Source organism: Pantherophis guttatus, chromosome 2, assembly GCF_059756535.1.
Source record: "Pantherophis guttatus breed Tessera chromosome 2, ASM5975653v1, whole genome shotgun sequence".
NCBI lineage: Eukaryota > Metazoa > Chordata > Lepidosauria > Squamata > Colubridae > Pantherophis > Pantherophis guttatus.
Window position 1 is genome coordinate 46,704,680 of NC_142064.1, and position 27,497 is coordinate 46,732,176.

A 27,497-nucleotide genomic window follows, 5' to 3' on the forward strand; every position below is an offset into this window, starting at 1 on the left:
TCACAAGAACCGGATCAAACTGGGAGCAATCCACCACTGATCACTTGGTTATAAAATTAACCAAAATGTCTTGCAGACTACAATCTATATTATTGTTCTGCCCCAGCTACGGAGCCCAAAGAACACACAAAGTCCGTACAAACCTTAGTTTACTAATTAAGGACTACTAATGAGCTTTCTTAGTAGTTGTTCGAACACAAGTACAGTTTAAATCAGTCTTTTCTGAACAAGGGCTGTTAATTTAACTTCATTAACAGCCAACAAGAATCCAAAGAATAATAACTCAATTCTGAGGCACAGTATTTCAGATAACCGTAATCTTATTGTGGTCAGCAGAATGCCAGAAGCAATTTGTAGGAAAACTGACAAGAGATAAACAAGAGCCGAATCAAATGTTTTTGGAATCAAGATGCGAAGGAATATGAATGAAGTTGTTTCCTGCAAATTGCATCAGTCGTCATCCTTCCTTAAATAGGCTAGGGGAATGGCCAATTAGTCCCAAGCCCTACTCTCAAGGAGACCGCCTCCTGAGAAGCCACTCCTGCCTTTTAACAGCTCTGCGCGCTCGTGCATCAAGAAGAGGCTCCTCCTCTTCTTCTTCTTCACTTATGGGAGCTTCTGGAGGTTCTGAAGGTCCTGGCTGAATTCCCGCCTCTGGCACCACATCTTCTCCAGCCTCCTCATTGTCTGACTCGAGCGCCAGCTGCACAGGCTGCTGGCGCAGCACCACACCAGCCTCCTCGCTGTTGGAATCAGCTACTAACTGCACAAGCCGCTGACGGGCCACAACAATTATAAATAATTGATAATATTGCAATAATCTCTTGTGAAGGTCAAAATAATTGTAACCAAAAAGAAAATGTTTTCTAATTTTTATATCCAGTCTTATTTCTGTGAGAAAAATATTCATTGACTAGTACATCTGCCCTTTCTGTAGTAATTTATTTGATAAGAATTTGATACATTGCAGTGTTCTTTCAATTGAAGACCATTGTGAGCCTGAATTCTCACATATGGTTACCTATGAATCATTAAAGAATAAGTGGCATAATAACTTATGGACAGGAATGAGCCAAGTTACAGATACTTATAAATCAATTATAAATAGTATATTTTAATTAATTAAATCAAATCCTCAAATATAATAATTCTCTTCCAGAAATTAATAGTTGCTCTGTTTCTTCATGGCATTCAGCCTAAATGTAGGTGCATATGGATTAGCCAGAAGAAGCAGAATTCTTTATTTCTCTTCCCTATAGTGACATATCCAGAAATCCCAAATTGTATGACTATGGTCAAGAAATGGTTGAACTGTGCATCTAAAGACAAACCAGTATAAATACTTTCATTTTATAAGCATCCTGTTAGACTTACAAAATTCCAAGCAATTGCTATGCAGCCAAGGAAGACTATGCAAATTTGGTCTTCCAAATTTTTAGCTTAAATTCAGTAGGCCTAATCATTTGCCAGTATCTTTTTTGGGGGTGGGTGGGGGGTGGGACAGGTTTGTGATCCTCTTGCATGCTTGATTACATCTAGATTCATGGTGATTGGATATTGATATAAATGTCATTGGGTAGAAGAATAAGTATTTCTATGAATTTCTCTAGTAATTTATTTCATATTTGTCTTATGACATTTCTTGATGAAATTTCTTTCATTTTCTTTTTAGAAATCAAAAATGAAGGCACGGGTATGATAATACAACAGCCAAAAAGAGAAGAGGAGGAGGTTTTAGATCAGGGTATGTATTACATTTGTCCCTTTAAATACATACTGTTTTATAATTCTAGTGTTAAAGCTGTTGCAGTGTTATAAATATAATTGAAGCTTTTTTTTTTTTGCTAATACATAAAGCCACTCTGTTGTAGTGCCCCAAATGTTTTAAGAGAAAACAGTTGATTACCAACTTCTAATCTTGCAAAAGCCTCCGTTAGCACAACCTAATTTGATTTTTCAAAGTTAATTTATTTATTTAATTAATTAATTTGTATAATTGTAATAATGCAATAATCTGATACAATAATCTAAAACTATTATTAGATTTTACTATATTCCAAATAGTTAACACTTAATTTGTAGCTTTTGGTTACAAAAAATAATAACAGAAAAATAATGCATACATATTATGTAAGCAGTACATTTTGACACTTATATTTATAACATAAAAATTTTAGTTATGTTTGCCCTAATGTGGAGTAGCTTGGCAATAAACTTGAAATCTGCACAAAATAAATATATCTCTGTGTTTTAATACTTAATATTAATATTAATTTTATTTCAGTGTAAATGTGTGAAATAGGTTTAACTGCATGTTTTTCAAGGCTTATAGTAAACAAATCAAACATTAATATCTTTAGGGTTTTATTAAAGTTTTCTTGGGAGGGTGTCATTTCTTGTGGTTCACTGTAGGCCAAAGAATGGATAATGGAATTAAATTTATATAATACTTACTTATAAAAATATAGCTATAGGTTCCTTATATAGCATATATAATGTTACTCATGCATACATAATCAGTCAATCAATATCAATCAATATGCAAAGGGAAGATTACCTCGCTTGTATTTTTTCGATCAGTACCTTAAATGTGTTTGCAATCGTTATTTTGTAAAGGTGTTTGCCTCTCTTATCTATGAGAACAAAATGCAAAATGTCTCTATTAGATGAAATCATATAAAATGTTTGTACTAGGGGAAAGCATCAGCAACTAATAATTAATTGTGATGCTTTATTTGTCTGTGAAATGTTTCAGTGGAAAAAAAATTGATAATATTATTCTGATGAAGTCTTTGCTTTATATTTGTAATTCAGTGATTAATTGTGTATTTGCATATTTCAACAACCTAGGTTGCTGGTCATCCTTCTCCAGAGATTATCAGGGATAATTAGCTGATAAGTGGTACTGTCTTTAAACGGATAAATTTATACAGTTAGTCCTCGACTTACAACAGTTTATTTAGTGACCTTACAACGGAACTGAAAAAAGTGACTTATGATCATTTTTCACACTTACGACCTTTGTAGCAGCCCCATGATCATTGGCAATTGATTCATACTTATGACTGTTGTTGTGCCCCAAGGTCATGTGATAACCTTTTGCAACCTTTTGACAAGCAAAACCTATGGGGAAGCCAGATTCACTTAACAACTATGTTAAGTGAATCTGTGTTAAGTGAACTTATCAACTGCAGTGATTCTCTTAACAACTGTGGCCAGGAAGGTCATGAAATGGGGCAACGTTGATTTAACAAATGTCTCATTTAACAACAAAAATGTTGGGCTCAATTGTGATCATAAGTCGAGGACTAACTGTACTTTATTGCCCTGATATTCCTCTTTGCCATAATTCTATGCTGTTTAAATTGCTATAAATTAAAAAACAAAATACTACTTTTGTAGGTAGACATTTCAACAAGTTGAGTTTCTAATGTTTTTGGTTTTCAGTGAATGCCCTTTTGCTAAGTGTACAATTTTGAAATGTTTTTCTGTGTTAGCAGTTGTGTTACTGCCAATGGGACTGATAAAAAATATGGAAAAGTACAGTTCTATTCAAAGCAAAGTTGAAGGGAAAGGAAAAAAGACATTTCTCCCAGATAAAAAGGAAAATTAGAGTGGAAAGGTTTATAAATTGACACAAAATCTTACAGACTTCCCATGTTCCTTCTCTGTCAGCCAGAATTTCCAGTGTCCAGTGAAATCAGTAATTTAGGTACTAGGCTCCAGGATACATGCACATGGTCTAGTTATATATTTATATGCACATGATTTATTTAATCATTTGACAGATTTATGTCCCACCTTTCATTCAGAAGCTCATGTTGGTGTACACAGTCTCCCAAAGTCCATTGGCAGTTAGCGGTGCATAAATTAATTTAAAAATTCCCTTCTCACCCCTGTGAGTGGTATATGTCTTCCTCAATTTTGGGTCCTCATGATGATGATACATGTAGCAATGCCACATGACAGCAATATCAAGAAGAACTATGATAAGTTAAAGATGTACCTGGACCTGAAGGAGGAATTAGAGGGATGTAGAAAGATAAATGCCAAAGTGGTCTTAGGGCTGTGACCCATGTCTCCAACAGATCCTGGTAACAACATCAGAACTCTCTGTCCAGAAAAGTGCAATGTTAGGAACAGCTAAGATATTGTGTAGAACCCTTAAACTCCAAGGCTGAAGGGCTTCAAACATATTCAGAACAGCAGTGGAGACAGTGCATCACCTTGGTATATTCTACACTTGATAGCCATTTGTGTGAGCTATCTTGAGTTGATTTTCAGTGTTGTCTTTCACAATCTGATTGAGTTATTGAGGAAGGTTTTTCATGTTGTGTTGACTGTGTATACTGCCAGGCATTCATAGATCCATGTGTGTGGCATTAAGATATAGGCTTCCTATAATCAATCTAGGCTATGCCCAGTTTGGTCTCAGTGTTGTTGGGTTTTTTGCCAGCATCCTAACCACTTCAGCCACTTTAGCATTTAGACCTCACCTCTATAAATGTACCCTGTTTTCCCGAAAATAAGACATCCCCTGATAATAAGCCCAATCGGGCTTTTCAGCGCATGCACTAAAATAAGCCTCTTCTTGAAAATAACCCCTTCCCGAAAATATTTAAACGCAGAGCTGGAAATCAGGTAAGATGGAAAGAGGAGCCGCACCTTGCTCCACGTGCCCCAAAATAATAAGACCTCCCCGAAAATAAAGCCAAGCGCTTATTTCAGGGTTCAAAAAAAATATAAAACAGGGTCATATTTTCAGGAAAACATGGGTATGTTTACATATGTGTTCGTCAACCCTCCCTCCCATCTAGCAGAGCCAAGAGGAAAATTTTATATTAATTGATTATATGCCTGCTAATGAAAATTAAGTATTTGTAAAATTATCTAATCACTTATTTGCATATACTCACAATCACTTTTCACACACATAAGTACATACAAGTGCAAAGGTCCACTCATCTGCATAAGTAAATAGAAGAACACAGTAATTCCCATAGGGAAAGAGAGGTGGAGTTCAATGGCTCTTCCTTCCAGGAACATATTTATAGGAGGCTAAGGCTTATTTTCCTCCTTTTTTTCCATCATATCCAGAGGGAAGACACTTCTTTCAGTTTTAAGGTCTCTAGTAATTAATGATCCTAATTTTCATGAATCTCTATTAGCTCGGACAGCCTTTAGGGAGGCTTTCTGAGATAAACACTTTCCTTACCAGAATTTCCCATCCTGGACAATCTCCAGATATGAATCGACAGCCAGAATTCTCAGTTATGATCATGATCTCTAGAAATACTGCTATACATATACATGCCAGTGAGAGGAAGATAATGTGCACACTTTTCTTCTTTGAAGGAATGGTAGCAGCTTTTTCTCCTCTGACAGCTCTTTCAAGCATGTTGTTCATTATTTGTGTTGCCTACCCATTTCTTTGTTCTCATTCATATAAAAATATTCTTTGTGCTGTATGCTCAGCAAAACACCAACCCCACTCCAAATCACAACAATTTTGGGGACAGTCCAGCAGTGAAATCCACTTACCTTCGCTACTGGTTTGAGAATGGGAGCACAAACGTGCTATGCATGCATGCGCCTCTTTTGCGCGTGCACAGATGGTAAAAAAGGGACATAATGACGTCCTGGTGGGTGGGCGGAGCCTCCCGCTTCCAGCACTATCGGTTCGGCGAGCCGGATAGAACCGGAGGGATTTCATCGCTGGGACAGTCCTTCTTGACCTTTTTTTATACCTGTTGAAAGACAGCAATTTGTAATATGCAATAGAATGAAATTTTACAATATGGCTTCAAAGCTGGGAGAGTAAATAGTCAGATGTTTCTATAAATTATATTATAATTTAGCACTGAACTAGAACGGACACCATGCATAGGCATTGAACACTTGTGTGTTCTTATTCTCAAGTGGCTTAGTATCACCCAACAGGCCTTTGTTTGCAAGGTTTCCTCTGAAGTAAATCCTGCAGATTTTAATGTGATATTCTAAAGTGTTTTCTTGCCTGGGAATTCGTGCTTAATATAGCAGTTAATGGACTCTCAGTATGGTATTGATATTAATAGAAAATTTTGCATTAAAAAAACACTAAAAAGTTTCTTCTGGGATTTTTCTTGTAAAAACATTATTTTAAGAAGATGCTACATTATTATTTTATTCAATAAAAATCTCTGCTTTTTAGATGTATACATGCTTATATGGCAACACATTCTTTGTAATTGGCTAAGAAAGAATTCAAAATTCTTAAGACTGTGTATGAGTTCCTATAATTTTTTTAATAATTGATATAAAATATCTTTTCCTACGGAATTTTATTGCAATAGTTTTAGTTTTATATATAAGAAAAAAATATAAAGCCAATATTGAATTTTCACTTAGAATGCTAATTACAAAGGTATTAAATTAATATAATTCTCTCAAGAATTCATATCTATGAATAAGGCCCCGTTAGCTAATGGATTGATTTTGAATGTTTTATTGGCAATATATTGTCTAACGCAGGGAGTTGCAGTCTTTTTTTCTAGTGCAAGATATATTTCTCCAGATAATTTGTTGCCTATAGGATAACAATTATGGCACAAGTGAACCATAAATTGGTCAGTCCCTCTTTCCAATTTTTTTATAACCCAGCAACATCTTTCCCAAGCAGTAAATTGACAGGAAAGTGACAGATATCTTTTTCCAGAGTTCCTAAATAGCATTTAGAAATACACATGGTTGTAACTATTTTGTATGACACCAACATGGAACTGAGAACCAGTTTGATGTACTAGTTAAAGCATAAGAATAAACTTTTTAAAGCACTTTAAAAAAAACATAGAATAAAATATAATAAGATTGTGAGGTATACCTGTGTTACATTTAGTATGACAGATTTATGGTTTACTCAGAGGAAAAGATAGCTCATAAAATCATTATGCTCTTTCTCAGTATGGTAGAGCTGTTTGAGACAAACAATAAGAGATTAACTCCCTGTTCTTTTTCATGAAATAAAGCAGCCATTAAGCTAGTCAACTAATTATCACAGTTTACACAGCTTTATCACACAATTGTTTAGGACAGAGATTGTGCATCCATGAATATTAAAAACTAAAAATATCTTTTTGAGGATCTGTTCACAAAGTAAAGTCTGATTTTAAGCCTCATTCTCTTTTGAGGACAGATAATTTAGTCCCTGAATCCAATACTTTTCCTTACTTTTTCCACCTTTATTTTTATTATTATTATGTGTTACTTATTACATTTATTGGCTGACTGTCTTACCTCGGAATAACTCTGGACAGCTTACGATGTTAAAAGGATAAAACTGCACAAAACCTATACATGAACAAAATACTATAAAAAATAAAATTAATTATTTTATATAGCTAATGAAACAGGTCAAGACCAGAACTTTGGAAAAATCTTGTATCTAAAATGGATTGAGTTCAGATCCATCTGTTCTGTCCTGTGTGTTCTTAATTATTCCACTCTCAGAATTCTGTCTGTGATTGAATGTAAACTACACCCTTAGTACATATGTTACCCACTTCCAGTTTCAGATAAAACACCAGTGACGCCATGCCTTGTTGTATGCAGTATCTGAAAAATACTGAAATGAATTTATGCAGTAGGCTTGGGATTGTAGGTTATGAAAACCTACAAAACCATCAGTAACGTTAAATTTCTAGCTTTTGATACATAAGCCTTGTAACATTTTTTTGAAATCTTCCAGCCATCTGCTTCATTATTCCTAAATCAGATTTCATATTCTGTCCTTTCAGTGCAGGAGATGAGGTGTATAAATATAATGCTCAACGAGAAACAGAGTTTGCTGCAGTGGCAGTTTGTTTAAGGCTTGAAGCAATGCAGAATCAGCTATATTAAATACTTATACAAAACTAGAGTGATGTCTATACAAAACATGCATTTGCCTATTGAGATGAGACAAAACTAAAATTAAAAACACACCCACACACTAGTTCTATGCCTAAACAAAATCATTGATGTAGCAATAGTACTTAGACTTATATGCCATTCCATAGTGCTTTATAGCATTCTCTGAATTGTTTACAATGTCAGTTTATTGCCCCTAGCAATCTGGGTCCTTATTTTACCAATCTTCGAAGGATGAGTCAGCTTTGAGCCCCATCAGGATCAAACTACAGGCGATGGGCAGAGTTTGCCTACAAAACTGCATTCTAACCACTGCACCACCACTGCTCATTATGGATATAAAATCCTGGATGTAACTGAGGAAATACTGCAATAATGCCAGAAAGATACGGAAAGCAGATAGGGTTTCTATGATGCTGTCAAGTTAATATTTTACTTAAAAGTAAATGCATTGCATCTTTTAATTAAATGTAGCTAATATCACAAAGTGCAAGTAAGTTGTACAAGACATAGCAAAAAGGCAAAAACTGGGAGGGGAAGCATTTCTATTTTTCTTAAAGTCATCAGAGGACTTGCTTAATGATTTAAGCAGAGGATTTCAGACATGAGTCTCTACACCCAAAAATAGTCATCCCACTTGTCAGGAGAGCTTCCCGACTTTCTTGGCTTCTACACAGGAAGCATTAGAGGACACTAAGTACTTGCAATTAAAATACTGAAAATAGTTCCGTATTCCATTCAGTAAGACTTGGGAAGTCTATTTTCTCTGTGGGATATATAATTTTCTGATGAATATGATCTTAATTTTTCTTCCTTTGTCACTTAGATTTATTTCTTATTTGATCTGCTTTAAAGAAACAAGAAGGGTTTGGGAAGAGATTGATAGTCCTGGCTTTATGCCACTATCCTATTTTTTTTAAATAATTTGCCCATGTTGGGGAGATAATAATGACACCTATCATGCGTTGCTTGATATCAGAAACCATGTTCCTATATTCTTGACTTCAGCCAATCTAATTTTCAGGCCTGACATGCTGAATAAGCAGTTAATTATTTTATCCTGATTACTACGTATTTTAAGCTATTCCAGAGCAGACTGATTGCAGTTAGAGTAGGAAACAGGAAAGAAGAAAAGAACTTCAGTGTTTGTTTGCGTGTGTGTATGTGTGTGTGTGTGTCAGTGGTAGGTTTCAAATTTTTTTACTACCGGTTCTGTAGGAGTGGCTTGGTGGGCATGGCATGGCTTGGTGGGCGTGGCAGGGGAAGGATACTGTAAAATCACCATTCCCAGCCCATTCCAGGGGAAGGATACTATAAAATCTCCATTTCCTCCCAATCAGCTGGGACATGGGAGGCAGAGAATAGATGGAGGCGGGGCCAGTTAGAATTTTTACTACCGGTTCTCCGAACGACTCAAAATTTCCGCTACCATTTCTCCAGAACTTGTCAGAATCTGCTGAAACCCACCGCTGGTGTGTGTGTGTGATAGAATACCAAATACCATGTGAGAAATGCTTTAAATCAGAGCTCCAAGAGGAGCTAATGAAGGGAAGCAGGCTAACACTGACTTCTTTATCAAATGTATTATCAAGGTTGGCTTAACACATTTTGTTCAGTTCCAATTTGCTTTGTTTAAGTTCATCAAAATTGGCCATATTAACTGATAATTATTTCTTGACAGGAGATTTCACTTGGGATATTCCCTGTCAAAAGAGTAAAGCTGCAAATTCGATAGAAAGCATTGAAACAAGACTGTTTATAAACATGACAAGCCCTCCTTAGGGTCGTTTCTAAAAAGACTTAATTTTCCTCTTTGCTGGTTCTTAATAATAGATTTCCTACAAAACACTTGAGCTTAGCTCATTATTATTTGCATTTATTGTTTTTGCACAAAACTTTTAACATATTTTATGACATAATTCCATGAACACAGTTTTTTTAAAAAGGCTATTAGAAATATTCAAAATTTCCCTTTATTATCCTTTAAATCTTACGGAAGTGCCTTTGAACCAGCATATTTGTGAAGCTATGGTGAAGTTGGTATTCCTCCTTGCTACTCAGATTTAGGGTTCAAAGCAGAAATAAAACATATGCTCATTGATAATAATGATCATTCTAGTTCATACATAGGAAACTTAGAAATAAGTTTAGGACAAATCTAGACATGTACATGCCTTGAATTTTGCTGTTAAAGGGGACAAAATATAACTGATGTTTGTGCTTAAGCATTTTCTTTTTAAATTTTGATTATTTCCAGTGCATTTTATTATCTTCTTTTAGATCAGTGTTTCTCAACCTTGGAAGCTTGAAAATGGGTGGACTTCAACTCCCAGAATCCCCCAGCCAGCGCTGCTGGCTGGGGGTTTCTGGGATTTGAAGTCCACCCATCTTCAAGCTACCAAGGTTGAGAAACACTGTTTTAGATCCTCCATGAAAAGATAAAAAAATCCAGAGCTACATTATCCTGCAGGATTGTACATGTGGGAATGGAGGGGTAATACACATAAAAGTAGCAGAGCTTTGCTCACATGGCTATGATCAACTTTTATTTTTTACATCTATCCCTGCAGATGCTCCTCCTGGGGTAGTAAAATAACAGTGATTTATTTGCAAATAGTTACTGATATAAGAAAGATTTTACTACAGTACAGATTGCTCAAGGGAAAGGTACCTTGTTCAGATTTGATACTGTTCAAATGATATATAAATCATGAAATCATATATATATATATATATATATATATATATATATATATATATATATATATATATATACATACATACATACACACACACACATACATATATACACATACATACAGTACATAAAACGTTTGAATTTTACATGTTTCAACAAGTTCTCTTCTATTGCAGAGAAGGCAATAGATTGAAAAAGCTGTTTAGACTAAATTACTGTTATTGCTAGTATTTCTATAATTAGTTTATTGGAAACTAGTTTGAGTAAAAGCAGGGTTGATAAGAATAGGCAATGTCTTTTTCTGCAATTCTTAAGCTCAACATAATGGTTAGGAAAGACAAGCTATCTAACAACACTGTTTTTGAAAAGGGCTTCAGAAACCCTTTGAAGGGTTTTTTGTTCAAAATTAAATAGAATATTATGAACAGAATTGGACTCACTCTTTCATAGACTAGGAATCATACTTGTTTTTTTACTGAGGTCCACAATAAGAGAAGGATGGTGATATGAATTAAGTAGGCTATGACAAATAAATAGGCATAGTCAGATTTTTTTCTCCCCAAGAAAGATTGTACTCCCCAAGTTTCAGTAAATAATGTGAGATAAATTATGCACCATCAAGTCACTGTTGATTCCCAGCAACCCCCAATTTTCTCACAACTATCTATCCTTAACCTGGTTTTTCAGGTGCATTCATTGCTATTATAACAATCTATCAACCTTGCTGCTGGTCGTTCTCTTCTCTTTCCTTGCATTTTTCCCAGCATTAGAGCTTTTTCCAGAGGGACAGGTCCTCGCATAATATGTCTGAAATAAGATAATTTGAGCCTCATCATGTATCCTTCAAATGAGAACTCTGGATTGATATATTTGATGATCCGTTTTGTTTGATTTCTTTGCTGTCAATGGGTATTTTCAGGAGTCTCTCCAACACCAAAGTTCAAAAATAGCAATACTCTACTATATATGTGTTCCAAGGTTTATTTATTTTTTGTTTTCCACCAAAAAACATTGAGGAAAATGTGAAAATGGATTTGGGAGTCTGCAGGTACCCCATATCTACAAATTAGTACCAAATACTATTAGTAATCACTAAGAATTTAACTGTTAATTCCTTTACTACATAGAAAAGAATTTATATTAGTTGGAAAGATCAAATTAGTAAAGTAATAGTAACAATAACCATCTGCTAAACACAGTGCCACAAAATTGAGAAACACGAAGATATAATCAGTTACATCACGGGTGTCAAACTTGATCATGTCACGTGACATATCACGACACATTGCGGTGTTTTTTGCCTTTGCAGAGCCGGAATGGGTGTGGCCTGCATGTGATACATCTGGCCCACAGGCTGCCAGTTTGATACCCCTGAGTTACCTGTACATGACTTCTCCCCAGTATTTAATAGAAAGCAAATACAGTTTCTCTTGAACTGTTTTCACTTAATTTTTGGAGAATGGGGAAAAAATGGTCATTGCATTTCAGGGTATAATTCAGTTTAAACAAGTTTCAAAGGTAAATGTAGCTGTACACCAAATATTCCTTATAAAATTTCTTGTTTAACATAACTAGGTTCGTTCACTCTACTGATAATATTTCCAGACAGTCTTCCCATGTCTGGATTATGACATGGCCTTATTTTGACAATGTAAATATTGTATCTATCTCTGGTTCATGCCAAGAATTTATAAAGTTATAACAATTGTAATCCAAGTAAGCTTTGAGGAACTTTGCTGAATTTAGAGAAAACATTTCTTGCTGCTTTTCCATCTGTTCTTTGTCAGCTTTGCTACAGCGTCTTGCACCCTGCCTGACTTGCCTGCCATTCTTTCCCCGTCTCCCTTTTCTTTCTCTTTCTCTACACAGGTGATTTCTATTCCCTCATTTCCAGACTGCTAGGAGAAAGGGAAGATGTGGTTCACCTGCACAAATATAACCCTGCAGAAAATGCTGAATCAGATTTTGTAGCCGAGATTGCTAATGTAGTCCAGAAGAAGGATCTTGGCTGGCCTGATGCCAGAGCATTTCCAAAGAATGACAAAAGGGCTAATACCATTCTTGTCAGAGACAGAATCCATAAATTTCACAGATTAGAATCAACTCTGAGGCCACCGGAAAACAGGCATGTTGTTTTGCAGCAAAATAAACCCAGTGTAGGGAACTGGGAAAAAGAACAGACAGGAGGTAGGTGGTTTGGAGTATTTTTTATCTTTCACTATCGAGTACTGTGCTCCATTCTGTGCAATGTGAGGAGGAAATGTGAACTGATGTGTTTGGGACTGAGTTTTAAAAATGTATCATTTGACACTCCTTGTACCAAACGTTTAAATGAAAAATGCATTCCGTTCAGTATTGTCATCAGGAATTATTAAAATGATGTTCATATTGTATTTCTCTTTCCCAGAGGACTAGTATGTTTTTTTTTTCTAGACATCTAAACTGTATAGTCTTGTCACAATTTTATTTAGTTATTTAATCATCATTAGATAATTTCTTTGTAACTTGGGCAGCTAATTGAGAAATACTATATTGTTTACTATTTTGAGATATCAGTGGAAAACCAAACTGAAAGAAAAATATTTTTTAAATAAAAGCAAGCTGAAGCTTGTTTTTAAAACAATTTAATTAAAGAGCAAGAGAAAATAAAATACAAAATAACAAAAAAGGGAAAGAATGGGATACAAAAAGGAAAAAGGGTAAAAAGTGAGAAAGCTAGCTAAATCTGACAAATGCTGTTTTTTTCCTTACAGATATTTATTTCACGCTTACATGAAATATGTAATTATACTTTCTGCATTTCTATTTATATGTTACTTTTCCAAAAGTGTAAGCATTATTGTTCTGTATATAATATTGTTTTCCCCAAAAGCCCAGAGCTAGTGCATAAGTTGCTGGTGCCAGCTTATCTATGGAAATAAGTCAAGATGCTGAATAGCATAAATCAGAGAAAAGAAATGTACGAAACAGCAACTCTTTTTCCTGATTAGAAAAGTAGTATTGATTTTGCTTCCATTTCCCAGGAGAAGACTAAGAACTACAGTTGAACTAAAAATGCAAAAATAAAGAGAGGAAAAAATTCTGCTTTATTTACTTAGTTTACTTAGTTTCTCAAGGAGAGAAGCAACCTAGAACTTTGAAGAAATTTCCTGATATTGAGAACAATAAACCAGTGGAGCAGCTTACTTTCAAAAATTGTGATGGCTCCATTACTGGAGGCTTTAAAAAAGAGATTGCACAGCCATTTGCCTGAAATGATATAGGGTCTCCTGCTTGAGTAGGGAGTTAGACTAGAAGACCTCCAAGGTCCCCTCCAACTCTGTTATTCTGTTATTTACAATTCCTGAAGCCATAGCCTGCCTCCTGTTTTAGATGTATCTCAGAGGCCATGTGTTTTGTACTCTTGATTTAAAACAGCACTGCCTTTTGTTACCTCAAAGAATTTTCCCAAAAAGGAATGGATGGGCATCTCTGTTCTATTGAAAAGCAATTGTAATTATTTGGGGAAAATAATGTTGTGAATGTTTATATGACATAAGAGTTTCAGGTATTGGGAGTATGTACGGTAATTTGTGGGTTTTTTTGTTTTTTGTTTTTTTTGCTGTTATCAAGAATAAGATCACAAATTACATACAATACCTGAAACTCTTATATTATATCTTATGTTATATAAATATTCACAACATTTTCATTCAACCTTCTATCCTTGTTATGGCATGATGACTAATGAAAAAAAAATCTAGTCTTATTATTTCTATCACTTAAACTAATTTTAATTATTGCAAGAATTTATTAACTTTTGAGATATACCTACCATGTTGTCTGCACTTAACAGACATCCAATATCTAGTACATTCATTTATGGAATGAATATACTGTGTGTTTGTATGTATGTATGTATGTTTGCTCATATACATACATACCTATATACCACTGTGGATTGCTCCTGGTTTGGTCCGGTTCTTGTGAACCGGTAATAATGGCGGCGGGAGGCTCCACCCACCCGCCCCAAGGTCATCACTGACGATCTGTGCATGCGAACCGGTAGTAAAGGTAAGTGGAACCCTACCCTGATATATACATTTGTTAACCAATGCAATCAAGCATAACATAATCATATGATTATGTTGCACTTGATTGCATTGGTTAAGAAGTACTGTAAATAAATTACTTGTAAATATAATAAATTTCATTGCATTCATGGGCTGATTTACTTGGATATATTTCCTTCAAATGTTTGGAACTTATTTTCAAATTAGTATAAATAAATTATCTGTTTGGTGCTTTATTCTTATTGAAAGTTTATTTTTTCTTTTGGTTTGTAAGTAGGAAACAAATTGTATTCCTACTTTTGTAGCTAAGCTGCTTTTCCTAATAGTAAGTTCAGTAACTTAAAAAAAATCCAGAATCCTGAAATACACGGCATTAACCAAACAAGGTTAATCAAGGGAATACTAATTGAAGCATGCATATTTGGAAGTATTCTACTGAAATCATTTTTTTGCACAAACATATTTGGAATTGTTTTTATTCTGTGTATGCAAGGTTTCAAACAAAAAACTCTTGTTTGAGAGTGGGAGTCGGAAGAGAACGGATACATGAATAAAATTCAGCATAATTTTTATACAGTTGTTATAGACAGTTTGTTTGGAAATGAGTCTGAGGGGGAGTCATCAAATTGTGGCTGCTGCTATTCCTGCCAAATTGATGGAATGAGCAATTGCTGTCTCCCTCTGTCGTAGGCAGGCATATTGCTACTGACAGCTCACTTATTGGAATATTGAAATATTGGCATTTACAGCATAGATGATATAGTAAGAAGGTTGAGATGAGTTCATTTTACATTACGCTTATAAAAGAAGATATGGTTTTCATGCTTTTGGAAACTGCTGGGGAACATTCCTGAGGGATCTATGCTGAGACTGGGTTTTTTTTTTTAAAGAATAAAAAAAACACTGGCCAGGTTCATTCATTGCAGTTATATAACAACATTATGGTTTGCAGAGTTTTGGCCACTCACCAGCCTGAGTATTAGGCCATTATGGTTGTCCAGAAAATCATTTAAAATTTGAGGTTAGCTATGTTGTAATTATTACTCTATATGCATTATAACATTGCATGCAAAAGTACAGGTAGTCCTCAACTTAATGATCATAGTTGAGACTTGAATTTCTGTCATGTGTTGCTGTGGTCATAAAGCAAGTCATCATGTCACTGGATCCGATTTATGTCCATTTTTACCAATTTTTTTTAGTGAATCACAAGATTGGTAAGGGAATCACCCAGTCATTAATCAAATCCAGCTTCCCCCATTGACTTTGTTTGTCAGAAGCCAGCTGGAATCTAGTTGCTATCACATGACCAGAAGCCACTGCAACTGTTGTAAATGCAAGCCAGTTGACAAGAGCCTGAATTATGATCAGGTGACTTTGGGAGTGGTGCAGCAATTGTAACTTGAGGATGGGTTGTAAGTTATGTTTTTCAAGGCCTTTGTAACCCTGATCCATTGTTAAATGCATGATTGTAAGTCAAGGATTACCTGTACAAGTTTTGTAAGAAGCACACACATTATCATAATGTATAGAATAAATATATTCCTTGCTGATTTTTTTCAGGTTTAAAGATAGAAGAAGTAGCTGACTGGCCAGGCATAACCCTCAAACTAGGCCAAGTCTCTGGGTTGGCCCTGGATCCTAATAACAATTTAGTCATCTTTCACAGAGGTGACCATGTGTGGGATGCAAAGTAAGCAAACCTAAGTCAGTCTCTCCCTCCTCTTCTCTCTCTCTCTCTCTCTCTCTCTCTCTCCCTCCCTCCCTCCCTCCCTCCCTCCCCCCACCTCTCTCTCTCTCTCTCTCTCTCTCTCTCTCTATATATATATATATATATATATATCTTTATGCTTTCATGTTTACCCTTAAATCCCATTCTTTTGGCTCTTTGTGTGTGAGATCAAATTATATCAGCTGCTTAAGCAGGTGATTTTATTTGAAATACATTAAAAGAACAAGATTTTTTCATAATCAGGTTTCATAATTCAATGGCTCTTAATTTGAATACATCTAGAAAAAAAGGTATGATGTTCATCTCTTATTTCTTAATTTCTTTAATGGGATTTTGGTTTTTCATAATTTGAGAGATGTTGCAAGTTCCTGTGGAAGTAATGATAGCGATTGATAGTGACAACAGATAATAGACACCTCGGAGTTTGAACATTCTTGAGAATACATATTCCAAATCCTTTATAACATTTTGAAAAATAAGTAAAGTTACGCAAATAATGCAAAAGCTACCATGTAGAAAAGATACTAAACCAAGGACTACATCCATGTAGTAAAATCATGTAGTAACAGGCACTAAACAGGATTTTGCAGTATTTCAAAATGCTGCTTAAATGTAGAAAAAGCATGATAGATCATTTTAATGAATGATTTATAAGTTGTAAGAGAATAGATGGATGCTCATTACCAATGTACTTACTTTTTTTCTGGTTTCCATTTATGCTCCTCTTAAAACTCAAAAAGTTCCGCTGAATATTGTCCCCAATAATAAGTTTGCTTGATTGGTTCAGAAAAGTGTAACTGGCTCAAAATTACTAAGTGAGCTTCAGGACTGAGCATATCTTAATTCTGATTCTCCCTAGTTTACGTTTTAACCCCTGTAATTCATTGACTATTATTTTTATTCTAAAATATCCTTATTGTAACTCTCAAACATCTCAAAGCCCAAAATAAATAAGCAAAATATTTTGATTTATATTTGCCTGACTTGTAGTATGATCATGTGACTCTTCAGTGGCATGAGCATGTCAATATTTGTCAAGGATGCCATTTTTATTTCAGGTGGATCAAGAGATTAGAAATAACTCAGTTACCTTTTCAACATAGCATAAAATAGTAGTAAGTGAAAATAAAAGAGTCTTGCACATTTCTGCAGTGAGAATCCCTCAGAGATTTGTAAATAAAATTTTTAATAAGAGCGTATTACTAATAAGAGGAAGGCAATAACATAGAAGAAATAATGTTTATTATCATATGGAATAGTTTCCTTTCCCTCCCTTGAGAGTTGGCCTTCATTAACAGCCTTGACTAAAAATATGCACATAATCAGAAAATTAATGCACAGTTATTAATTGTTCTTTATCAGTCATAGAGGTACTCAATTATTAGCCTAAGGAATTCAGTTCATTCTTTGTGGTTGATTGCTTCCCCATCATACAACAAGAAAGATGCAAACAGATTATCAGTGCTTCAGGGAGAGTACAAAATGGCAGCAATATATTAATAATACATGAACATTAAAAGCTGAGCATCCCTACAAGTAAATGTAGCAGCTGCTTGAAAATATTAGGCAACTTCATTTAGTATTATCCATAGAGTTCTATGATCAGGATCCGGTGCTGTGTGTCTATATCAGTGTTCTGCCCCAAACAAGTTAAGCCACTGTCAAATTTACAAAGCAATCTGTTCTTTAAATTGCTGCCTTTGGGGTTGCACGCTCTTTTTCTTGATCATTTTCCTTTATTCTGATGAGATAGCAACTTCAAGAGAATCCTGCCAAATAACAGATAAACAAATGTTTTTGGAACATGCCTCAAGTCTGAAAATTCTGTTTGTACCCTCGTTATCCATCTTGATATTAATAGTATGTCTCAAAAATACTGGGTTTTCCCCCACAATAAGACTTTTTGTATATAAATAAAATATATTTAATATGCTGTTATTAAATCTAAACTTAGTCTTACTTGGAATAGAATCTGATGCTACTTAAGTTAATATGTTTCTTTTATCTCTCAGTATGTTAACAATTTACACTGCTTTGCTCTTCTCTCCCAGCTCCCTTTCGTGGCTTTCCAGAAAACATTCATTGTTTAAAAATAAAACTGAAATTATTTAGTCGCACAACTTCATAGTGAACTAAGTCAATCTGGTGCTCTTGAATTTATGTGGAATTTGTGCCCTGGGTTTATTAATGTCACTTTTAAGCATTTCTTCAGAAGGGTTTCTATAAATAAGAACGTTGACCTAATTAATGTAATAATAAAAATATACTTAAAAGTCAATTAATTTATGTAAAATAACTGTAATTGTTCAGCTCCTGTGGATTTTTCTTAATTACTATGTTGTGGATTGTTTCTGTAAGGAGAAAGTAAAAAATACGTTTTTTATTCTTACAATATTACTTTACATGTAATTTTAATTGTTTGTATTTTGTGTTGCATTCTAGCATTATAAATATATGAGAAAGAATAATACAGTGCCCAGAATAGTGAACTTTAGTCAATGCCTAATGCTTATATCAAAACACTATTTGAAATTATAGGGAAATATAGCTACATATAGTTAATAATTTCTCTGAGGATAATGGCATGAGTGCGTTATATCAAGATTATAACTCATAAAAGATCCTAGTAGAATTTTCAAAATACTTTAGTTTAAAATAGATTGAAATACTTAAAGGTTATCTTACTGTGTCTACAGTGCATTTAAAATCAAATATTACTTTGATGTAGAAATTAGAGGAGGAAGAAAGAATATACAGTTTTAAGATTTATATTTGCTTTCTGTAAGTGTGTTTATGTATGCATATAGTGTCTAGTAAGAACCTCCTCTGAAGGCTTTTTCATGACTTTTTGTTATATCTGATATAATATTTGAAAAGTCACGAAAAAAGCCTTCAAAGAAAGTTGTTACTAGACAGCTGTTTCCATAAAGGTGAAGGTTCTGCTGACATATTGTAATACAAAGTTCAAGTGTGTACGTTTGTTAAAATGTAAGCTCTGAGTCACATCAGTGAGAAGGGGATGGTATAGATCTTTAATGCAGGAAGAAATAATATATGCTTTTAATAGAAAGACTTGCAGGGTGAAACATGGAGAGTTCCTGAAAAAAGCAGACACTGGATGTCAACCTTCGCTATCTTCCTACCTTTCTAGCTATTGTCAGGCACCAATGGTGTTACCTAGTTGGGTAATGAAATGTCTGCAAGCAATCAGCCAAGGACTCTTAAAAAAACTCTGTCTGAGTGAGAAATAGTTATTAAAGAAAGAGTCTGAACTAGGAAAAAATGTTTTAATAGAATCCAAAGTACTTAAAAGAAAGTTCATGGTTTAAAAGAAGCAGATAGAGAAAAACATTAAAACCCTGAGGGATTGTGAGGTCAATTTGAGATCTTATGGGAGTCTTTGGTCATTGGAACTGATAGGCATACTTTAAATTATTGCAATGTACTACAGTATGCTCACAGATTTACTGCCGTATTTACTTAGATAGTTCTAAAATGCTTGAACATAGCCAGGCACAAAATACCTTGTTACTGCAGACACGGTAGTGAATGGCCAGATATTAATATTTCAGGCCAGAATTCTAATTCATGTTAACTAAAATGTGGTCCAACAAATATATGTTTGAGAAGACAGTTGTATACTAATATATATTTCTTTTATTTTTTTAACTTTAGTTCATTCAACAGTAGCTATGTTTATCAACAAAAAGGACTTGGACCAATTAAAGAAAATACCATTCTTGTAGTAGAAGCTAGTAGTTCAACAATTCTTCGTTCCACAGGAAGAAATATGTAAGCTCTTTTTTTAAAAAGAAAAACATACAACTTTGATATATTCTTTATGTTTGATTGGTTTGAACTGATTAATTCTGCTTTATTTTGTGTATACTAATTATTTTTGTGCTGAAATTTCTTCAATTTGGCTAGTGTCTTTGGAAACAATTATTATTTTTGCCTCCACTGACTGTTTACTGATCCATATAAATACAACTCCAATCAAAAATAAAAATATACTATCTGTCTGCCTGCCTGCTTGCCTGCCTATCTCTCTGTCTATCTAGCTATCTATCTCTAGCTATATCTATCTTGAAGAAAAAAGCCGGGACACAGAAGTCTTGCTAAATGTCTGCTTACACTTGACCTGGCTATAAATATTATGTGAGGTGGATGTACTTCTATCATTCAATTGAGTACTGTGGGATGGGTTGAAAGTCATCCTGTATTCTATTTTATTGCTTCAATCTGGTGCAAAAATCACTTTTCTACCATATCTCACATGTTCCTAGGCATGAAATAGGTGTGATCCTTTATCCTAGATCACTCTAATAAGCAAAGTAGGCATTGTTTCTCTTCTGTATTCTGTATTCCCTCTAGATATGTATTTGTTTGCATGCATCCTGTAAACAGTGTGCAATTCCAAAACATTCTTATACTTGAGTCACAGCATCAAATCTAATAGAATTTTTGAGATAAAGATTGTGACAAGATTGACTTTTCTTTACATGCAATGTACTCTCCTAGCTTTTGATAACTTTTCAGTCTGCATGCATCAGGGTTCAAAGTAGATTTTAGTGAAATTATTCCTGCAAATTACCCTGAATGTTATTGCATGCCCATCATTTTTGCAAAGCTTTCTCCACTGTCAGTTAAGATTCATTAGGGAATTTTAAGCTGAATACATTTACAAGATTTCCCCATGATCAAGAATCCTATTTTACCAGGACTTTCAGTTTCAATGAAATCCATAAACATGTTTCGCTGAACATGCTTTTATTATCCAGGGAACATTGATTGTCAACACGTGAAGGAATACAGATGTCTTGGGAAATTGTTGAGGCTGGGATTTCTTTGCATACTCTTTGCATATTTTCATAAAATAATTAAACCAATGCTTTTGCAAGCTGAATATCTGCAGAAGATTATACTTTCTTAAATCATTTGTTTACTGTATCTCTAATAACCCAAATTAAAAGGTTCAAATACCAAGTTTATTCAAGGGGAAGATGACTTCCATCAGTTAGTTTACATAGAAAAAATTCCTGCTTCTTTTACATATTCTTAGTTAATCTAATATATTGGCAGGATTAGGGAAAGAAAACTTTTCAGATAAACGGAGTGATATTTTTTGTCTATAAATTAATGTGCTTGACATAATTCTGCAGTTCGATATTGTCAAATGCAATATGCTTCAAGATTAGCTGCAGGGTTTAGGAGCAGGAGGCATGACTGGTCAATTCCAGTTGGGAGTTTACTAGGTTGGTTTCAGTAACATGTTTGTGGATTATACAATTCCCTGAAATTTTGGCTGTTCCTTTTTACACAACAATTGTATGGAAAGAAAGTATCTCTGCTTTCCTCTAACGTAACCTGGATGGAATGTTTCCTTTCCTAGTGATCTTTATCTGACTATCAGTTTTGAAGTATAGTAATTATAGCATCATGTTGACACTAAATAAAATCAATTACTTGCAAATTACAGAATACAGAATAACAGAGATGGAAGAGGCTTTGGAGATCATCTAGATTAACTCCCTGCTGAAGCAGGAGACCCTATGCCATTCTGAACAAATGACAAGTCATAGGAGAAGGAGAGGCAGAACCTGGGGGCGGAGTTAAAAGTGAGATCAGACTAGAAACTTTATGTAGCTACAAGCAAATTAAATTCAACCCCACTTGAATTTTGCTGACCCTTATCTAAATCTAAGCAGGTGCTAACTGTTATTTGAAAGGATTCCTGTGCATAGGCACGATTAACAATAAATAGGTTTAATTGATCGGTTTAATTGGACTTTGATGTGTGGACCTGACCTTTCGCATCTGTCACAGGTACAATACTAAAGACAGGTGAACTAAGTGAAAAAAAAGAAAAGGGCTGCAAATTTTGGCAGCTGTAACATTTCTCTCAAAATAAGATAACACTAGTTCCACCTCTTGGAACAGCTAAACAACTAAACAAAACCAATTGTTTTTAATACTGCTTTCTTCCTCATTAACATTACTTTCGTTTATTCTCAGGTTTTATTTACCTCATGGCTTGAGTATAGATAATAATGGTAACTACTGGGTGACAGATGTAGCTCTTCACCAGGTATGTAGAAATAGTTTCTATATTAGCAAGAAAACCTAAATCTACTGTCTTTCTGCCTCTAACTAACACTTTGGGTATAATATTTGTTTTAATCTAGTGTGGTTTGAGGAAAATATTTGTCATTTTTTTTACTGTTTGGGTAAAACACAGTCAACCCATGGGTTGACTTTTATACAAAACAAAAACCAAAACTGTGAATCCAGCTCTTACAATGGATCTGTGTAATGATCTCATGAATATTAATGTCTATACAGCTGTTCTCTAAAGAAAGATATATTCTCCAGGTCAAATGTTTGATCTTCCTGTAAGCTATAGCATTTTTGTATTAGTCTCACTTAACTGAAGCTCTTTATTCTTTTACGTTGTTAGGTGTTCAAACTGGCATCAAATGGTGCAGAATCTCCTTTGCTGACTTTAGGGAGGGCTTTGCAACCTGGAAGCGACAACTATCACTTCTGCCAACCCACTGATGTGGCAGTGGATCCAGCAACTGGGAATATTTATGTGTCCGACGGCTACTGCAATAGTCGTATTGTTCAGTTCTCTCCAAATGGAATATTTGTCATGCAGTGGGGAGAAGGTATAGGATAGAAAGTTAATTCTTTTTTTCCCCTTGGAGAATGGCTACAACAATGTATATACAAAATAAAATTCAGATTTAGCCACCCCCTGTCCCTCTAAGTCTGATTGAAATTAAAGATCTGTGGGTATAAGGCAGTGTTTCTCAACTATAGCAACTTTAAGATATGCAGACTTCAACTCCCCAAATTTCTAGCCTATTTGAAGTCCACACATCTTAAAGTTGCTAAGCAGAGGTGGTATTCAGCAGGTTCTGACCAGTTCTGGAGAACCAGTAGCGGAAATTTTGAGTAGTTCAGAGAACCAGTAAATAACACCTCTGACTGGCCCCACCCCCACCTATTATCTGCTTCCCGACCCCATTTCCTCCCGAGCTGATCGGGAGGAAATGGGGATTTTGCAGCAACCTTCCCTTGGAGTGGGGAGGGAATGGAGATTTTACAGTATCTCTCCCCTGGAAGTGGGGTGGGACTGGTGATTTTACAGTATTCTTCCCCTACCATGCCCACCAAGCCATACCCACCAAGCCATGCCATGCCACGCCCACCAAGCCACGCCCACAGAACCGATAGTAAAAAAATTTGAATCCCACCACTGTTGCTAAGGCTGATAAATACTGATTTAAGGTTTTCAGAGGATAGACCATTATGTATTTTATAATATATTTCTAATATTAAGACATTCTTATTTTATAAGGAACTTAAATTACCATTGGTAATTTAAATGGGTAAGAAGTTCCATTGTTGAGATACCACCTACATTCTGAGTATATGCAACTCTAGAAATAGGATTTATCAGTAAAAACTGAGTGTATGGTGGAAAAGTATTAAACCATATTTTAATCATTTAGATATCTGGATTTTTTCAAGATAACAGATATTTTATTTTTTTACATAAAGCTTTTTGTTAAATTCAGTCACTAACCCAAGAACAAGGAGAAAGGATGCTTAATTATATCTATTCAGAGACATAAAGTTGCAGTAGTTGAAAAGATTCACATTTTTTCTTTACTTTGCTTTTCTTCAAATGTAACCACTAATAGTGACTTTAGTTTTGTCATATTTAAAATGAATATCTCTTCTTTCAGAGACTTCTGTAGGTCATGCTAAACCGGGCCAGTTCAGCATCCCTCACAGTTTAACTCTTGCATCTGACTTTGGTCAGCTATGTGCAGCAGACAGAGAGAATGGTCGGATTCAGTGTTTTAAGCCAGAAACAGGCAAATTTGTAAGAGAGATCAGACATCCATCATTTGGAAGAGAAGTTTTTGCAGTTGCTTACGCTCCAGGTAAATATAAAAAAGTGTTGCACTGATCATCTCTTCTCTTGGTCTCTGTGACTCTTTAATATTTTTTCCTCTACAGTTTTTTTAAAAAATATTTTTTTAATTATTGTCAACACAATCAGACTTTCCTTTTCAGTGCTTGAGTTTCATGAAAACTGTAGTGGGCAGGGGGTGCTTTCATTGTATATATGAACAAAACTATGTTAGCCATTTGTTAAGGAGAGAAATTGAATTCCAAACCAGAACTTTTATTAGAGAGAAAAACAGAGTCTAAATGTATACACAATAGATTATGAATAAGACATAGAGAAAGGGCAGAGAGAAAAGGCTTGTATCTTTTCAACCAAACTCTTTTTTTCTAAGATGATGTTTCTTCCTAAGCTACAGTATATAAGGCTTCATAGTATTGTAGTCATATGTTCTGTTTGATACCATTCCTAATTTGCACCTTTTCTACTAAACCTTTTGATTTACTTTTTTTTATATAGTTCTAAGGAACATAGCAGTTTTCATTCCATCCAGCTTGCTGCTTCTATGTATTATTTTCCAGATGGAGGACTTTTCTTTACAATGAACTACCCAAAGATTGAACAATTCTAGCTAGGGAACTTTAAAATTTAAGAACTATACAATGTATAAAATCTTCCAGCATTTTATGGCTAAATAGATGCCAACGGAAAGTCACAGTACAGCATCCTCCACTTATATATTCTAGCATCTGATTTTGAGAGGTATTGTACCTCTTGATACTACTTTTTGGGAATTATTTTAAGTGAGCTAAGTCTTAAATTCCAAGAATTTGTCTACTCACACCCAAGTTAGTGGCTTACCATAACTACTTTATACTGCTACGCTAAAATAAATTCTGGGTGGAGAACTGCTTATTCCTTTAAGCTTCATTTACTGACATCTGGCTGTATTATATCTTAGAGAAAGAAAAACTTCTCTCACAACACTACTTTCTCTATTAAATGCACAATAGTGTTTACATTTATAATGTATATTATATAAATATGAGCCAGCAGTGTTCAGCAACAGCCAAAAAGGCTAATACAATCCTTGGTTATATAAACAGAGGCGTAGAATCAAAATCATGTGAATTAGTACATTATTACTACATCCTTAGTGAGTACAGTATTAGTACATCCTTAGTGAGACCACACCTGGAATACTGCATCCAGTTTTGTCACCATATTACAAAAAAAAGTTGAGATTTTGGAGAAAATGCAAAGAAGAGCAACTATGACTAAGAGCTTGGAGACAAAAACATATGAAGAATGGTTGCAGGAATTGGGTATGGCCAGTCTAGAGAAAAGATGGAGTAGGGGTGACAAGATAGCAATATTCCATTATTTGAGGGGCCAACTTATTTTCCAAAGCACCAGAAGGCAAGACAATAAAACAATGGATGGAAACTAATCAAGGAGAGAAGCAACCTGGAATTAAGGAGAAACTTCCTAACAGTGAGGACAATTAACCAGTGGAACAACTTGCTTTAGAAGTTGTAGATACTTCATCACTGGAGGTTTTAAAGAAAAAAACTGGATTTGTCTGGCCATTTGTCTGAAATGGTATAGAGTCTCCTGTTTTAGCTGGGGGTTGGACACACACACACACAGTATAACTTTGCTTCAGTTTTCCTTTTTTTTTTAAGATGGAAAGTTGTACCATTGCTGAATTGGTTTTTACCACTACCAGCCTTAATTCCTCGCATATTTTTATTTGAAAATGAGCTGCTATTTTCAGTATCAGTCCCATATCTTGTATAATGAACCTGCAAAGATATGTATTCATTTCTGCTTTTATATACCACCTTTTCACTACTAACTCAAGGCAAAACAGAATGTCTCTCCTATTTATCTCTCCCTAAAAAAACCTAGCCATGTGAGGTTTGAACTGAAAGAGAATCTGCTTGGTTCACACTAAAATAGGAAGTTAAGCAGATCTTTCTCAATCCATATCAAATATTTTTAACGATCTATTTGCAAACTCATTCTTCCTTTGTTATTCAGTAGTCCAAACACTCCTCTCTTTTCTCATTTGTGAAGTCATTGTTATTTTCAATATCTTTAAAGCTGTGCTTCACAGAATGTATGTTTGCATCATTTATTGCATTCCTTTAGTTCTTTAGTGCTAGCTTGTCATCTTTTTTTAAAAGTTACCATTTGAGTAGCATTTTCATTTTTCTGTCATAGCATGAAAAGCTGTCATTTTTCTCATAGTTTCTGACATTGATCATCATCCACGCAGGTCACTGCTTTGACTTTACATTTTCCTAGCTAGCAGAATGCAGTCTGGCTGAGTTTTGTCCTAGATGTGTGATAGTTAGCATGCTGGTTTCACTTAACTAATGATGGAATTTGGAGTTATCTGTAAGACCATGGAGATACAGGAGATAGAAGCTTGATTCTCACATTGTGTCAAGCTACAGTGCATTCAGAGCTGGTGCCCTGAGTTGCTTTAATAGAGGTAATCATAGAGTTCTGGGAGACTTAAAAGAGATTCTATAAGGCCCTAAGTACTTGGTGGGAGACCACTAGAGATTCCAGCGCTGTAGGGTAGACTGCTGAATAAAACTAAAAAAATAAAAAATAAATACAAAACAACCCTTTTTTGTAATGTTACCAAGAAAACTGCATGGAAACAGTCTCCAGGAGTCAAGTCTGCTCGAGGATATCTTTATTATATTATAATTAGAATGTTTCCTTCAGCAAACTTTATTCTTCTGCTCCATTCACAGAATGTTATCTTAACTACCCTGACTTGCTGTTTCCCTTTTGAAGACAGTTGGCTATTAATTATTGCCTCTAATAAGATGAATATATGCTTCACCTATTGAGATTTTTACAAATATTGCAAGAGTCATTTAGCTTGCTTGATCTTTGTCATATTCAGATCATACCATGTTATCTTCATTATTTGTGTAGACACATTTCTCTGAGACACATTTCAGGATATTGACCTGATTTGAAATATCTCTATGATGCATGATTTGTTTCAAAGAGTAAGATTAAGAAATAGACAATATCTCTGGTAAGAGAAATGACAGGATTTGTCTAAGAATATACTAGGAGACAGCTCATTTTTTAAAAGTTGTATTCTGTCCTTTCAGCAGAATCCTTCCTTCAACTTCTTAAAGCCACAACCCATTTTTTTTCAAACATGTAGAAACCTATAAA

General features: G+C 34.7%; 1 protein-coding gene across 15 annotated transcripts in view; it reads left to right on the forward strand.

Moving 5' to 3' along the window:
- PAM (peptidylglycine alpha-amidating monooxygenase) overlaps window positions 1–27,497 on the forward strand; it is a 153,788-nt gene that overhangs the window by 111,518 nt on the left and 14,773 nt on the right. For 8 of the 15 annotated variants that reach the window (XM_034432709.3, XM_087885924.1, XM_087885925.1 and 5 more), the window contains 6 exons: window positions 1,673–1,744; window positions 16,198–16,327; window positions 20,042–20,158; window positions 22,382–22,454; window positions 22,824–23,034; window positions 24,121–24,321. In XM_034432709.3, the coding sequence (XP_034288600.1) occupies window positions 1,673–1,744; window positions 16,198–16,327; window positions 20,042–20,158; window positions 22,382–22,454; window positions 22,824–23,034; window positions 24,121–24,321 (804 nt within the window). Of the gene's footprint in view, window positions 1–1,672; window positions 1,745–12,451; window positions 12,770–16,197; window positions 16,328–20,041; window positions 20,159–22,381; window positions 22,455–22,823; window positions 23,035–24,120; window positions 24,322–27,497 lie in introns of all 15 variants that reach the window. The other 7 variants (XM_034432704.3, XM_034432708.3, XM_034432706.3 and 4 more) reach the window with 1 other exon arrangement.